We start from the raw sequence: 15,607 nt of genomic DNA on the forward strand, positions 1-15,607 counted from the left end.
AAGTGGTTAAGTAACTTGATCCGGATCACAGAGGATCACAGAGCTGGTCAGTGGGATAGCTACTATTTCCCGAGTGTTTACTGTGAGGCCAGGCACTGCGCCAATCACATTAAACTCATCTCATTTAATGGTGCCCTTAACCCTTAAGAAGCAGCCTCCAGTGTTTAGAATTTCAAGCATTTGGTCCTCTGGAGACAAGAATCCATGTGAGGGCAGGGTCTTGTTCACCCCTATATCCAGAAAATTGAGGGTGATGACAGGGACAGAGCATCAACTCCAGAAATGTTGAATGAAGGAACAGTAGAGGTGCCTTTCTCTGGGATCCCTGCCCCTGCTCTTTAGGTAAGTCCTGAGTCCTGCTGAGGTTCAGGCTGCCCTTGGAAGAGGGATCCTGACCACAGTTTCCTTATATGTAATAACAGGGGTGAGAATTCCTCCTTCACAGGGTGTGGGAGCCTAAGGAGACAGCTCTATGACTGTATTTGGCCCTTAGTTTCCTCCCTTTCTTCTCAAATGTGGGAGGTGCAGAACAGACCCCTCAATGGTACAACTCCTTCAGATTTCAGAGGGGGGCCTACAAATTGATGTTCTCACTTTGTGCATAGCACAGAGGTCAGGACCCCCACCAACAACGGCATCGTTGAAGATTGAGGGTTCCCTGTCTTCCCCAAGCTCATGAGGGACAGAACCAGGTTTGCTGATGCCAAACCCCAGGCTCCTTCCTGGGCTGGCCTGGGTCTTTTTTCGGACTTGGCCAGCAGCCTCTCATAGATGGGGGTCTGGATATTTAGAAGGATGTCTTCATTTAATTTTTGGTTCAATCATTTTTTATTTTAAAAACAAATATGGGGGGAATTAGTGTTTAATGGGTACAGAGTTTCAGTTTGAGAAGATGAAACAGTTCTGGAGATGGACGGTAGTGATGGTTGTGCACACTGTGAATGCACTTCATGCCACTGAACTGTACATCTAAAAATGGTTAAAATGGTACATTTTATGTCATGTGTATTGCACCAAAATAAAGAGGAAAGGAATATGGGTCTTTCTCACATAACAAGAAATTCACAGTAAATAGTTATAGGGGTTGGCTCAGCTGCCTGACGATGACACTGGCTTGACAACACTGGGGTCCTGGGTCATTCAGCTTTACTGTTTTTTGCATGATACCTGGGTGCAAGGTATCCTCTGAAACATCTCAAATTATATCTACTCAGGAGAGGAAGAAGGAGGGAAAGGGTGATGTTAGCTATGGCTCTGTCTTTTATCAGGAAAGCCAAAACTTCTTGGCAATCCCCCAGTAGAATTTTCTTACATCTCATTGGCATAACTGGGTCTCTTGGCTTTGCTGGACAACAGGGGTGGCTGAAAAAGTGATTGCTTAGCTTCCCAACCTTTAGAGCTGAAGAAGAGCATTAGGGGAGAGGGAAGTCGGGAGGGAGCATGGTCCGGACAACCAGTGCCGGCTCAAGGTCTTGTGGTCACATAATAGGTCTGGTTAGGCGTGGGGCCTGGTCTTCTGATTCCCAGCCTGGAGATCTTTTGCTTGGATGTTTGATACATTTTGTAGTGGCTAGATTTACAATAAAAGGACTATCTTGGAAAATAGCTATGAAAGAGAAAAACTCTCCTTTGAATGCACTGAAATTAATCAAATGCTAAGAGGTCATGTCAGAAAAGCACTGAGAAGGGTGGGGGCCAAAACATCTGGGCTCTGCCCCTGGCTGGCTGGAAGTTTTGGGAAAGGCTTATGAAATGTGTGATTCTTTTTCCTGGTTAGTGTTTTTCATTACATGCCATTAAGTGCTTTGGTATCTCTAGATGAAAGACCCTGTAAAGAAGACAAGCAGTTGTTATTAACCAACCATGTGCTGTCACGTGTAGGCTTATACCACAAGATGTTTTTCAAGGTGGGAGTAGGATGACAGAAACTTCTTACCATTCCTCCAGGCCAGGAGCAGAGTGAACTAAGGGCTCCAAAGGACACTTAAAATCAGGAATGTAAACACATACCCTATTATAATTACCCTGCTATTACAAGGAAGCCCAGATGTGGCACACATGGATTTTCAAGAAAGCAGGGAATTGGAATCCACTCTCTTGGATCCTGCTACTTGCTTTTTCCATGGGAGGCACCAAATGGGAATCAGCAGGTCCTGCCTCTTTTATCGGCCCAAAGTCAGTACCTGCTCTTTTCTATTGAGTCTTCTTGGATGACTCCAGGTTACACAGATGCTTCTCTTTCATTCTCACCTCATGGCACTATATGTACTGAACATTTCCACATTTAATGGTATTGAACTTAGCTTTCCATCCTTGTCTTCTAAGCAGTGCCGGGAGTGGGTACTGCTTTGGGGAGGCAACATGAGGTTTTTTTTTTTTTTTTTTTTTTTAACTGGTAAGGGTATCATAACCCTTGGCTTGGCATTGTCCGCACCACGCTCAGCCAGTGACCGCATGGGCCATCCCTATACAGGATTCAAACCCACAGCCTCGGCGCTACCAGTGCCGCACCCTCCTGAGTGAGCCATGGGGCCGTTCCCGACATGAGGTTTATTGGACCTTCTCAACCTCAAGGGCTAGCCCATGTCCACACACGTAGCAAACCCTCAGTAAATACCACAGCTGGACCTAGGAGATGGGATGCCCATGGCTCTACCAGGTTAGAGTTTTATTTCATGATGCTGGGGAAACCAGTAGAGTTGATTCCAGGAGAGAAGGTGGAAGAAGCAAGAGCATCCAACTCCTAAAGAGGACACCATGCAGTTCAGTGCCCTTGTAAAGAATCCCCCCTAGTCCCATTGCAGGGATGTTCACTGAGCTCAGCAGGACACTGACTTTGGAAGTACTCTAAAGGGAAAGAGCAACTCTGCAAAACTGGAAATGAAATCACTTCAAGAAGGGGCAATTTTTCAATGACAGGAGAAAAAAAATGCACCCCTGGTAGACTTGGAAACAGAAAACCCGAGTCAGCTGAGAAAGCCCCAAAATATGATTGCAAAGAAGAATTTTTACTAGTTTGGTCTCAGAATGCAAAAACAAATAAATAAATAAATAACCAGAAAACAAATGTAATCACTTTACAGAAAGCACATTCATTATTACTTAAAAGTAGCACCTTCGTCGAGTGATACTATCCAGTCATATCCACGTGGCTGATTCACTCGTGCTGATGAAGAAGTGATTCTAGATCGTTTTCTTCGCATCTGTCTGCTTCATCGTGTGGTTAAGAAGCCACCCGCAATTCTGACAACTTTATGTCCTTAGCCATAACTTGACTTGTCCTCCTTCTTGAATCCTAAGATCTTTTGATCTTCCAGACACTTAATGATGTCTCTGTGCCACCCTGTTGCGTCCTTTAAAAAAGTGGGAGTGACGACTGCCAGGGAGGCTGATGCTGAATTTCAGTGTCAATAATTTTTTTAGCCCTTTTAAAATTCAGAAATCCAAAGACTAAACTTGCTTAGAAGTGCAAGTGGCTCTGAACTGCTTTATCAGCACCACTTCAAGGAAGTCTTCATGGGTATGGGAACTAGCATCTCTTTCTCCAGGACTTCCTCAAACTGGTTTGTGTCTTCATGTCTCTATTTAAATATCTCTTATGTTCCCATCCATCATAAATATATGATGGTGCTAGCATCAGAACACTGTCTTCTCACTGGCTGTCATAAAACCGATGTACTTGCAGCCTGGCTGGAAAAGTCGTCAGTACAAATAACACTTAAATTCACATTTTTCATAATAGGACCCCATCCTTATGGATTGGGCCATCAGAATAGAAAACATTCAGTACATCCTGGCACACAATTGTTAAATAACAGCAATAAATTAATAAATACATAAATTATTTAAATATTTAAATAGCATTAAGATCAGTGGCAACTTGAAAGCTGGAAAATCTATAAATAAATTAGCTGATTGTTTCAGTGGACATTTAGCTTCTAAATACAAAAATACAGTAAAGACATCATTATTATCTTAAACAAATTTTAAAAAGCAACTCAGGTAAAAATTATTTTGGGTCTATTCCATCATGTCTTTAAAAATTTTTGCCTAATATCTTCCGCTTTTTCTCCAAGGTTTCATCCTGGGATTGGTCCCTGAAAAAGAATGCCAAAAGTCTATATGGATTAGAAATGCAGTGGTCAAGCCTTCCTATTTCTCACAACACATATCTCAAGCAATCGGGTTTTGAGGATTCCATGTCAGAAGGTCCAGCCCTTCCTTATGTGGCCTGGAATTTGACTGGCACCATGCCTGCCAGAGGCTCTCTTGAGAGTTTTCTTAAAATGATATCTGATTGTGTTACTTCTTGTTTAAAACCCTTCAGTGGCTCCCCAGGGCCCCCAGTACAAGGTTTTAACTCCTGGAAGCTTGCAGGCTCCATGTTCTGACTCCTGGCTGTTTCTCTCCCTCTTCTTTGCCTTTCTTTCTAGGAGGGCAGGACCCGTGCCTGTTTTCTTTACTGTAGCATGCCTGTGCCTAGCACAGTGCCCACATAACATAGACATCAAATAAATATCTGTCAATGAACAAATGTATGTTTCTTACTCTGGCAACAAAGTGCTGGGCACCCCTTCCCCTCTTTCTTCCCTCACGCACCTATCCACTCCCCCATTGCCCTGCACCGGGATACACTGAGTGTACAGATCTGGGCTGGGCTTCACGGGCCTGCTCACCTAACTGCAGGACACAGATGCCCATTCGCTCCAAGATGAGCTATAGTAGCGGTCCCGGGCTTGCACCCTGATCTGGGCATCCTTGTGGCAGATGACTGTGGCTGAGGTCTTGTCCACGAAAACTTTCTGCAAAGGAAACGGAACTCTGTGAAGGCCCATTGGCAACACAGTCACAAGGCAGGATGAGCATATTTCTGCAAAGCATGACCCCCCCTAAACAAGCCTTAGTGTCTTAAGTGTCTTAGGGCACTAGGCTTGCAATTCACAGGGGAGTGAATAGAACTTGCACCACCTACTGGCAGAAGCTTTAAACACAGATGTGGCTTTTCTACTTTGTAAGCCCCCAAGGGAGAAATCCTTTGCTCCAGCTTTTATCCTTCTAACACAGCTGTCTTGCCTGAAGTCCCCGTGGGCAGGCACCGCAGTACTAGGCCGATTACAGGACTGAGACAGATTATCCTCTGGATATACAGAAATACCATATCCTGATCCTTTTTCAGACAAACTTGCTTTCAAATCCTGGCACCGCTACTTAACAGGTGGAAAATGTCTTAGACTCTCTGTCTGTTTCCTCATTTATAAATAGAGACAACAATAATCCTTACTTCATAGAATTGTAAAAGTTAAAGGTAATAATCATGTAAAACTCTTAGCAAGTCTTTAGCACATAAAAATCACTCAATATTACCTATAAATTATATATATATCTCAAATAGGAAAGGAATCTACCAAGATTTTGAATAATATTTAGATAAAATCTATTCCAGAATAGCCCCACCCCTACCCCCAAATTCTTTTTTTTCGGGGAGTGACCGAATCACTGAGTTTCTACCACATGCTAAATGCTATGCTGAATATAGCCCTTTTCCAGTGATTTTAAAAGTGGGGTCCAAGGAAGTGAGGGCTCTGTAAAAGTGCCTCTGGAAACTTTCAGGGGGCAAAGGGATTCTGATGCTAAGGCAAGGGAGGTGGAGAGCCATCATCTTAGCCTATGTAAGTGCAGACATGCTGTTTAGTAAAATATTTTCACAACATCTGGAAGTTACCCATTTTGGGTGAGATATAGCATGAATGTTCTATCATTCATATATTCGTTCAGTTGAAACAACAATTTTAGGCTCCTGGAGCCCTGGTCTCCTATTTGAGGACCAATTCTGAGTGCAAGGATTAATGATCAACCATCCTGGGGGTAGTGGGGAGGCTGGTGCATGGCCTTTGTGGCCGGCAGACTGAGTTTGTGTTCTGGTTCTGTCACTTCCTAGCTGGGTGAGCTTGGGCAAGTCACTTAACCTCTCTGAGCTTCAATGTCTTCACTTGTGAAATGGTGATAATAATACCAGCTGCCTTTGTAGGGTTAATTGTGTGGATTAAGTGAGATTATACATAGAAAACCTTCTGCACGGTTCCGGGCACACAGAAAGTGCTAAGAAAGGCAGCTATTATTATCGCTCATCTTCTCCCTGCTGTGGGCCTACATAAACCTGACCTCAGAATATACTGCGCCAGAATCACATCTTACCTTTTCTCTCTTGTTCTTGCCCTGGACCTGGACACAGAATGTCAGGGAGAAGTAGGAATGTGGGGTGCTCCAGGTGTCGGGGTACTCCCAGCTGACCTCCACATGCCGAGCATTCTCTAATGGCTTCAGCTGCAGGTTCTTGGGCGGGTCGGGTTTGACTGGAAAAGGATAAACACCCTTTGTTTTCCTCGTGGGGCTTTGGAGTTAGGTGGTTTCGGCTTCTGATCCCACTTGCACCTTCAACCAGCAGTGAGTCCCCTGCATGGTCACTTAGCTTCTCTGAGCACCTGGCTGGCAAAAGTGAGGCACCTTTGCTGCTGGTGATCATGCTGGTGCCCGTGGAAGGCAGTTATCATCAGGGGCCACATTCTTTACTGCAAAACCTGAGAGAAGCTCAGAATCCTTCTCATCACTGCATAGTCAGATGGGCCCTGGTGGTGGGACTACCTCTGCTTAGTACTCAGAAGAAAGTTCTTAGCAACATCAAGACTCTCACATCTGGGCTAGGCAGTGAAGGACCACCCTCCCTGTGCTCTGTCCCCCACTTTGCTCCAAATGCAGAACTGAGCTGAACCTCTCACTGGGGAGGAGAGGAGACATCTTCCACTTACTGCCCTTTCTTTTGTCTTTTCATAGCTTCTGGCATTGACTTGTAGCAGTTATAGTCAATTGTCTCTATGCTCTTTCATTCATTTGTTCAGTAAATAATTTCTGCGCACCCATTAAGCCCCAGCCCCTCACTACGCATAGAGGACATAGCAGCAAGTATCCCAAAGACCCCATCCTCAAGCAAAGAATCTTCTTCTAGATAAGGGGAAGGGGAGACATTCTATGGAATGTGCTTGGGCTCTGTGGGCCCAGCAATGTCCCGTGCAAAGACCATGACTCTTAGTAGGTGCTTTGCAAATATTCTTCCTTCTGTTCTTAATACAACTGACAGCTTTCCTTTAGGTCTCAGCTAAATGTCACCTCCTCAGGGAGGACTTCGCTGGCTACCCTATGTGAATTAGACCCCACCCTCCCCTACCCACCAAGTACAAACACTGCACAAATTCTAGACTAAGTTCTGTGGTTCTATCACACTTGACTGTGATGGCTGTTTAATGAGTAAATGGTAAAGGAAATGATAAATGATGAAATCTCTCTCTGCCAATTTAAAAAATGCATGTCCATCTTGGAGGGGTTTATATAAATACTTGTATACCCCTCCATATATACATGGGTATTTCAAAAAGTTTGTGGAAAAGTGAAATTAAATGATTATACAGGGCTGGCTGGTCAGCTCAGTTGGTTAGAGTACTGCCTTGTAACCCCATGGTCAAGGGTCCATATCCCTGTACTGGCCAGCCACCAAAAAAAAAAAAAAAAAAAAAAGATAATATGTATCTTCCCATGAACTTTTGAAGATTTGTCTTATAAAGAAATCTCTTTTGAAATGCTGGAGAAAGATTGGTTGGGAATAATTGCAACTAGTAGGGGAGCCCTTGTTCTGAATACAAACATTACACCCAAGGGGCTCTTGGATTCATCCTGGAGCTGCCTGGGCAGCAGAATGGAAGTGTAGCAATGAGCCTGCTTTTTCTAGTGGGGCAGATCCGGGTCTGCATGGCCACCTGTGAGGTCTGAGATCTGGGACATTTTGCTTAACCCTTCTAAGACTCAATTTCCTCCTCTTTAAAATGCTGATAATTGTATCTACGTCAAACTTTTTGGGGGTGCAGAATAAAAGAGATAATACATGTAAACCCCTTACCCTGGTTCATGGGGCATTGTGAACATGTGACAAATGGCATCTTTTCTTATGAAGCACATATAGTCATCCAAAAACTCACTGATGTCCCTGATGAAGAAGCTGCTGGTGTAGTTTTCATACTTGAACTTGTGAACGGCATCTACCACGACCTCGATGGGCAGGCTCTCCTCAGCAGTTGGGCAGGCACTGTGCTCCTGACACTCCACCGAGTACTTCTTATACTCCCTGTGGTCCACTCTAACCCTCTCTGCAGAGAGTGTCGTTGCTCCACACGTCACCCCTCGGGGGTCAGAGGAGCTAAAGTCAAAGACAGGAGTTATCTTGTGTTACACAAGTGAGTGGGTTTCTAGTGATTACAGCCAGTGAGGCAGGTAAGGCCCCAACGGTCTGTTGAAGGACACAGTTTCTCCAACTGGTGGATGGCTCCCCAGGGGGTAAGAAACTGCCCTCCTCAGGAGACGGACGAGGTTAACTTTGACAGTACAAATGTTTAGAAATCTGCACTTAACATGCCTCCTGGCCTAAGTGAATCTGGAAATTTTTTAGAACCAGAGTCCCTGATTAAATTCCCTTATTCACATTTTAAACTCACTTTTCCTATTTTAATTACAAAATCAGTACATATAATTATAAAAATTAAAATGATTAAGATGTGTATAAAGGACATATATATATGCTCCTTTATTCCCCTTTTAACCTTAAACCCACCCCTAGATATAAATACTTTTCATAGCTTGTTGTATTCTTCTAGACCTTTTTCAATGACTATTTAAGATAATTATATATCCACATATATATATGCTTATATATCTTTTATCTATATATACACACAGATTTTATTTTTTACGCAATAAGATCAAATTACATATGTATGCTTTTGTAACCATGGTTTTCCCCTCTGAACGTATTATGGGGAGCTTTCCCTGATGGGGAAACTGAGATTAACAGATGGGGAAACTTTAATGACTGCACATTAAGCCAGAGTATAATGTACTATGCTTTATTGAACCATTCCTCTGCTAATTACCAAAAATGTCACAATGAACACATGCCCCTATGTCCTTGTATGCTTGTATAGCATTTCTTTAGCAAGCATTTTCATTTTCAAGATGGGAAAGTAAGACTCCAATGCTTAATTTACTCAATTAAATAGTGGCTAAGTCAGGATGACCACCCAGGGTCTGCTCCATTATCCTGCACTGCTCAGGAATTTGGCTGATGGTTAAAGGCAGTCTCACAGAGGGCTAACACATGAGTTCTGTATCCATGGAAATGGGTTTCTTAGGGAAAGTCCAAGTGTGTTGGACAAACAGTGAACTTCAGATTAGAGTTGTCACCAGAAGAAAAACGAGTTGAGGTGGCCCTGGGAAAATTTCGGGAGACCTCATAGAGTTTTGGAGTCTGCCTGAGGGCTTCCAAGTTCTATGCCCTAGAGATCTCATTTCTATTTTTGACTCAAGGTGCAATTCTCGCAAGTCATTTGTAGCTTTGATTTCTCCTTTTATCTCTCCCCATGGTATGAGCCCTAATGAAGCAGTGCCAGGCAATTTGGATGAGTGGGTTCAAACACATCAGGGACTATTCTCAGGTCCTGACAGTATCCTCTCCTAGCATGTACACTTGTTCTGGCAATTGGCTTAAATATCCATGTTCTTTCTCCAACTTAGGCAAGAGAGTGGGGTTGAAAAACATGAGCTCGATTTTGTTTTTCCCTCTTCATTAACTGGTAGGTTGCCCTTTTTTTCTTAATGAACTAGTTCTGACAAAATGCTGAGAAACCAGAGTGGTTTCACTCACCCTCTGCTGCTTTTGACGACGAATTTCAGATCAGTACTAATTGCCGTCTGCCACCAGCAGGTGAAATGTCCAGAATAATTCTTCGCTTCGCATTTTAGAAAGGTCTTATTTTTGGGTTCTGGATTTGAAAAGAACAGAAATTCACTATTTAGCAGTTTTCTTTCAGAAAGGTTTTGGTTGTGATTAATCACAGGCTACCAAATGTTACAAGAGTGACATTCCTCCATTTATTTCCTCGGAAAATGATGCTGCTTTCCTGGCAGGTAGTTCAGCAAGGATTGGGAGTGTTGCATGAGGATGCTGATTCTGCAGAGTATATTACATACCTAACATACAGACAGAGGTTGTATGTTACATACCTAACATATCAGCCAGAGGGTTTTCCCCCGCAAAGTTATCACCCCAGTGCTGAATTATGCACTATACACATTGATTAATTTCCATTAGCCATTCAATAATGCCACCATTACTTAAAGAGAACCTCAGGACAAGCATTCAGACTGACCATGAACCTCTCTCAGTATGAGATTTTGATGGCTGATAACCCCAAGAGTCCATGAAAGCAAAGGAAAATGGAGGTTCTGGGTGGTTTCAGTAAGGGACTTAATGTTAATTCATTAACTACACTAATCATGTCTAGCCTTTTCAACTTTTTATTTTTGTATCTCTTATGGAGCAAAATAGAAAATGACACCATCCAAAGGAATGGAGTTACCTTTCTGGTCCTTTAAAATATCAGTGGACCAAATTCCATCTTCCTTTTTGTGAAGCAGCAGGAGTGACTGGCTCAGAACCTCGCCTCCTTTGTGACAGGTGTATTGGCCAGCATCTCCAAACTCTTTGACTTGGATGGTCAGGTTTTTGCCAGAACCTAAGACTTCACTGCTGTGGTCTGAGGTCCAGGTGATGCCGTCTTCTTCAGGGTTGTCACAGGTGAGGACCACCATTTCTCCGGGGGCATCAGGGTACCAATCCAGCTCTACAACATAAACTGGAGAGCACAGGGAGTTGAGAACCAGACTGTAAGTGCCATGAGCTCTGGGACTGTGTTTTATTTCCCATCTGGGCAAGCCCCACTGCCTAAGCACAACCTTGCTTATAACAAGTGTTTGGCAAATGTTCACTGAGATGATCTCAGGGCCTTGGGCCCCAACTGGGCTCAAGGTCATAGAACAGAGAAGCAAAGAGTTCTATAGCTGCCATCGACTCATCAATTGGCAGCTTGTCTTTAATAATTAACGTCTGATTAGCTGTTAGATGGGGAAGAACGTGATGCATCAAAAATGCAAACAGCACAGGACTCTTTGCCAAAGGTCTGGTGGAGATAAACTTCCAGCACAACTTCAGTTTCACAGAGAATAAGGTAGGGTGCGGTATTTAACAGAATATATAATGGTTGAAAGGAGAGGATGTCGAAAAAGACCGACCAGGACTGAAATCCTGTCCCTACTAACTGGCTGGGGGATTTGGAGTAAAATACTTAATCACCATGAATCTCAGTTTCCCCATCTGTTAAATAATAATAATAGTATCTATGTCATGGGTTTGGCTGTGAGGATTAAATAAAAAAAGCATGTAATGCACTTAGTTCAGTGTCTGCCACATGGGAAACTCTGTGTTAGTTATTATTGCTATTCACAGACCAAAGAGTAAGCCAATTGCACCGAGAAACTCTCAAAATTTTCCACGGGGATTTAAAGATTTAGTTTCTTCTGCATGAAACTCTCTAAAGGAAATTTGTATTCGCTCTGTATTTGTAAGCTATCTTACACTCTTATGAGGCAGTACAGTAGATCTTAGTCTTCCCATTTTATAGAGGAGGGTACTGAGGCCAAGGGGTTAAGCAAGACCACATCAAGTTAGAAGTAGAACAAGAGCTATAGCTCTGACCTTCTGTCTCCTAGGCTTTGCAATGGATACCTAATGCCAGTATCTAACCTGTCACTTGAGGAATGGTTTAGAATAGTATTTCAAAGAGTGTGTCACATCAAAGCTTTATTCATTTATCCATGCCTCAATTCATAATTGAATAGAATAGTTTTTTTTTTTTTTTTCTTTTTTTGGCGACTGGCTGGTACAGGAATCCAAACCCGTGACCCTGATGTTACAACGCTGCACTGTAACCAATGGAGCCAACTGGTCAGACCCTGAACAGAATAGTTTAATGCAGTGGTTCTTAAGGCATGAACACTGAACCACCATCGGTACAATCACCTGGGAATCTGTTAGGAATGCAAATTCTCACTTGCTGAATCAAAGTCTTTGAGATGGACCCAGTGATCTGGTTTTTAAGCTCTCCAGATATTCTGATGCCTGCTTAATTAAGTTTGAGAGCCACAGTGATTACAAGCCTGGATTATGGAGTGACGTGAGTCTGGACTTAAACTCAGCTTTAGTCCTTACACTAGCCTCTGTGGCCTTCGGAAGGACATTCAACTACTCTAAGCTTTGGTGTCATCATCTTTAAAATGAGAAAAATATTAGTACTAGGATTAGAAAGTTGGTATGTGAATTAAATAAGCTAATGCATATAAGAGCTTAACACAGTGTCCATAAATGCCCTATGAATGGTGGTTCATACCTTGTTATTGGCATCCCAGTGCAAAACATTTTTGAATATAAAGGTTTCATTTTAATATCAATGGGGTTTATAACTACTGAATGGGTAACAAAGAAAAGAGGTAAAAAGTGCTCGGGGCCCCACTCTTTGGAAATGATTAGCTGTTATAACATAAAACCACGTGGCACCTTTGGCTGTCTCTATTTTTTCTCTGTCCCCCAGGTAACTGAACAGCTTGGTTATTCTCCTGCCACAACTGAGACTCGGAAGCCCTGGAAGACCTTTGCCCAGGGGCAGGGAAAATGACCACAAGAGGAAAGCTGATGAGGAACATCTAGAACCTAGGACGGCTTCATTTTGTTTTCTTGTCTCCCAAGTCACAAGCCCTCCCAGTGTTTCTCACATTGACTTTCTAGAATTTCTATGGTTTACCAAATCAGAAGGAACTAAGGGGTTAAATATGCAAGGGCCAAGGTTCCTGAGCTCACTCAAAACCCCAGGGTTGGGAAGGATCTGGCATAATCATCCGGTTCAGGCCTTTGCCTTTACTTAAGGGAGGACCTAAAACTCAAACCCTCCTGGTTGTAGGGGCCAGAGAGCGGGCTGGCTGGGTTGTTGTGTTCCAGAAATTCTTAAGAATGGAGGAGTGGTCCCAAATTTCTTTAAGGTACCCATTTCAGTGTTGTACTCTCCTATCAAAAGATTATTTCTGATCATCAGCTGAAATCTTTTCATGTTTAATTTATGCCTGCTTCCTCTTGCTCAGCTCTCCAAGAACCAGAAAACAATTGCTTCATGTCCTTCTTGTAAACCCTTCTTCAAATACCTAAGTGTACAGGCTTTAAGTGTGACAGAATTGAGATCAAGTCCCTGTTCTATCCTGACCAGGTATGTGACATCGAGCAAGTTACTTAATCTCTTTAGCCTCAATTTTCAACATCTGTAAAATGGGTACAGAGAGTCCCTACTTCATAAGGTTGTGTGAGTATTAAAACATATACTGTGCTCAATAAATATTAACTATTATTATCACATGCCTAAAGACAGTAATTACCAGCATTATTATGTTGGTTTCAATGAGAAATATCTGAGGGTTGTTCAGGTACAACCAATAATCAGTTAATACAGATTGAGTGTGTGCTACTAGAAGGATAGAGGGAACTTCTTATTCTATTAATAACTACTCTATTAGTTTACTAATAATTTTTAGTGATCATTAGGACAATAAACAGTTTCTCTTGAATCATCAAAGACATTATTTTAAACAACCAAAACATTAATACCAGCTAACATTCGCTTTCCCTTTACCACCTAACTTGTGTTCTGTATTCACGAACACATTTAATAACCCATGTGGAAGGTGTCACTTTGTAATAATACCCAGTTTACAGTTGAGGAAACTCAGGCTCAGAGGTGACCCAGCTCAAGGTCACATAACCAATAAGCAGAACTAGGACTTGAACTCGAGTCCATGTTAAGTCTAAATACGCTTTCTCCAAAGAGCTTGGTCAGAGGTAGGTTGTCACAGTGCCAACTGAGAGGGCAATATTCTGTGATGAAGTGGAGATGACAGAGCATAGATTTTTACTTTTCAAATCCTCCACTCTGGAATTTTAATCTTATGAAGGAGCTGGTTTTTAGTATTACTGGCAAAGGCCATGTTTCTTTTTCCACCACTGTCCATAGAAAGCTCCTTCTGGAATCCGACGTGAAAACCAAACAATATAGGCACTCTCAAAGTGAAGACGGAAATGTGGCCCTGCATGTTCCTGGAGTGCTGGCTCTCACTGGGAGAGACCCGTGCGTGGCTGCCCATCTCAGTCTGATTTCCCAACAGTGGCTGCCCGAAGAGAAGGAAGCCAGGGCCTCCGTAGAGAATAAAGAGAGGCTGGTTACCGCCTTTTTCCAGTTCCCATATTGCCACGAGGGGAGATGCCAGCAAAACCAGGGAAAACCAGGAGATGACCAACTGCTGATGACACATCTGTAAGGAGGGGAGAAACAGGCGGAAGAGAAGGGGAAAAGAGGAGAGAGGATGTCAATAATTATTCAGATACCTTTGGGAACCACACACACATTCTATCCACATTGTTTTAAATTGTGATTTTCCCCTTTCCTCTCCAGAAGAAAGGCTAATACTAAGTGAATCACAGGAGCTCTATGCCAGTCTCTGGGTAAGAACATCTACAAATAGAGGACCATAGGCTACTTGGAACTGAAAGAGACTGAAGGGCAGCCGTCTGATACAATCCTCTTGTATTTAAGATGAGAAGCCTGAAGCTTAGAGAAGGCGTGGACTTGTCCAGATCAATATTCAGCACTTGTTTATTTAGTGCTGAGCTGGGAGCAGTTGGGAGTATAAAAATGTTTTAACTGAATCCTGCTTTCTAAGAGCAAATACTTTCTCTCAACAAGTATTTGCTAGTCAGTGTGTTAAATTGCCTCCCCTCCAGTTGGGGAGATAAAGCACACACCTGTATCACTGCAACACAAGGCAGTCTGTGCTGGGACATCCAGGGCTAAAGGACTTAGGTTAGGGATAGGAAATAATACAGAGGTGAACTTTCAAGTTTGTCAACAACCTGGTCCCCAGCCCTTGTAGAGGCTGAGTTTCTCTTGTTTATGCAGCAATTGCTCTAAATTCAAAGATTACTCCCTCCGACATAATGCAACCCAGTGGTACTCAAACTTGAGCATAGAACAGAATAACCTGGAAGGCTTGCTGAAACAGACTGCTGCGCCCCACCCCCAGAGTGTCTGATTCAGCACGTCTAGGGGTGAGGCCTGAGCATGTGCATTTCTAAAAAGTTTCCAGGTGAAGCTGATGCTGTTGGTTTGAAGACTGCACTTTGAGAACCCCTGGTTTAAACCATGTTCAGGGTCCAGGGTCAGGCTCCTTTTTTGGAAGACCATAAAATATTGATATATCCACCATGAAATAATGCATAATTTTGTGCAAAATCAGCCACCATTTTACATTGAAACCCAGTCTAAATTAGTATCCAGGGTTTATGAAAAATCTTCAGACTGCAAAAATTATACCCCACTTATGAATTACATAGAGATGATTGCTGTTTAATTTCATTTTGAAATACCTCCACCCATCTTGGAGAGCACTAAAGTTCTGCAGGAACATGGTTTCAGCAACTACTAGTCTAAATATCAGAAGAACAAGGCTCAAACGTTTCAGTCAAATACATTAAAAATGGGCATCCCTTGGTTGCTGGGACTGAGTATTGACAAATGATGGCTTTGTAAGAACAGCTGCTAACCCTAGGGGGACCTTGCTATGTACTTTATTC

At 42.8% G+C, this 15,607-nt stretch overlaps 1 protein-coding gene across 1 annotated transcript; it reads right to left on the bottom strand.

Annotated features, from left to right (window-relative positions):
* Window positions 1-4,676: 4,676 nt before the first annotated feature.
* IL12B (interleukin 12B) lies at window positions 4,677-14,289 on the bottom strand. Its single transcript, XM_063087423.1, has 6 exons — window positions 14,202-14,289; window positions 10,461-10,736; window positions 9,746-9,863; window positions 8,028-8,245; window positions 6,196-6,353; window positions 4,677-4,802 (listed from the first exon to the last, which is right to left on the bottom strand). Exons 1-6 carry the CDS (start codon window positions 14,287-14,289, stop codon window positions 4,677-4,679), a joined length of 984 nt encoding a protein of 327 aa, XP_062943493.1.
* Window positions 14,290-15,607: the final 1,318 nt, after the last annotated feature.

Source organism: Cynocephalus volans, chromosome 2 (assembly GCF_027409185.1).
Source record: "Cynocephalus volans isolate mCynVol1 chromosome 2, mCynVol1.pri, whole genome shotgun sequence".
NCBI lineage: Eukaryota > Metazoa > Chordata > Mammalia > Dermoptera > Cynocephalidae > Cynocephalus > Cynocephalus volans.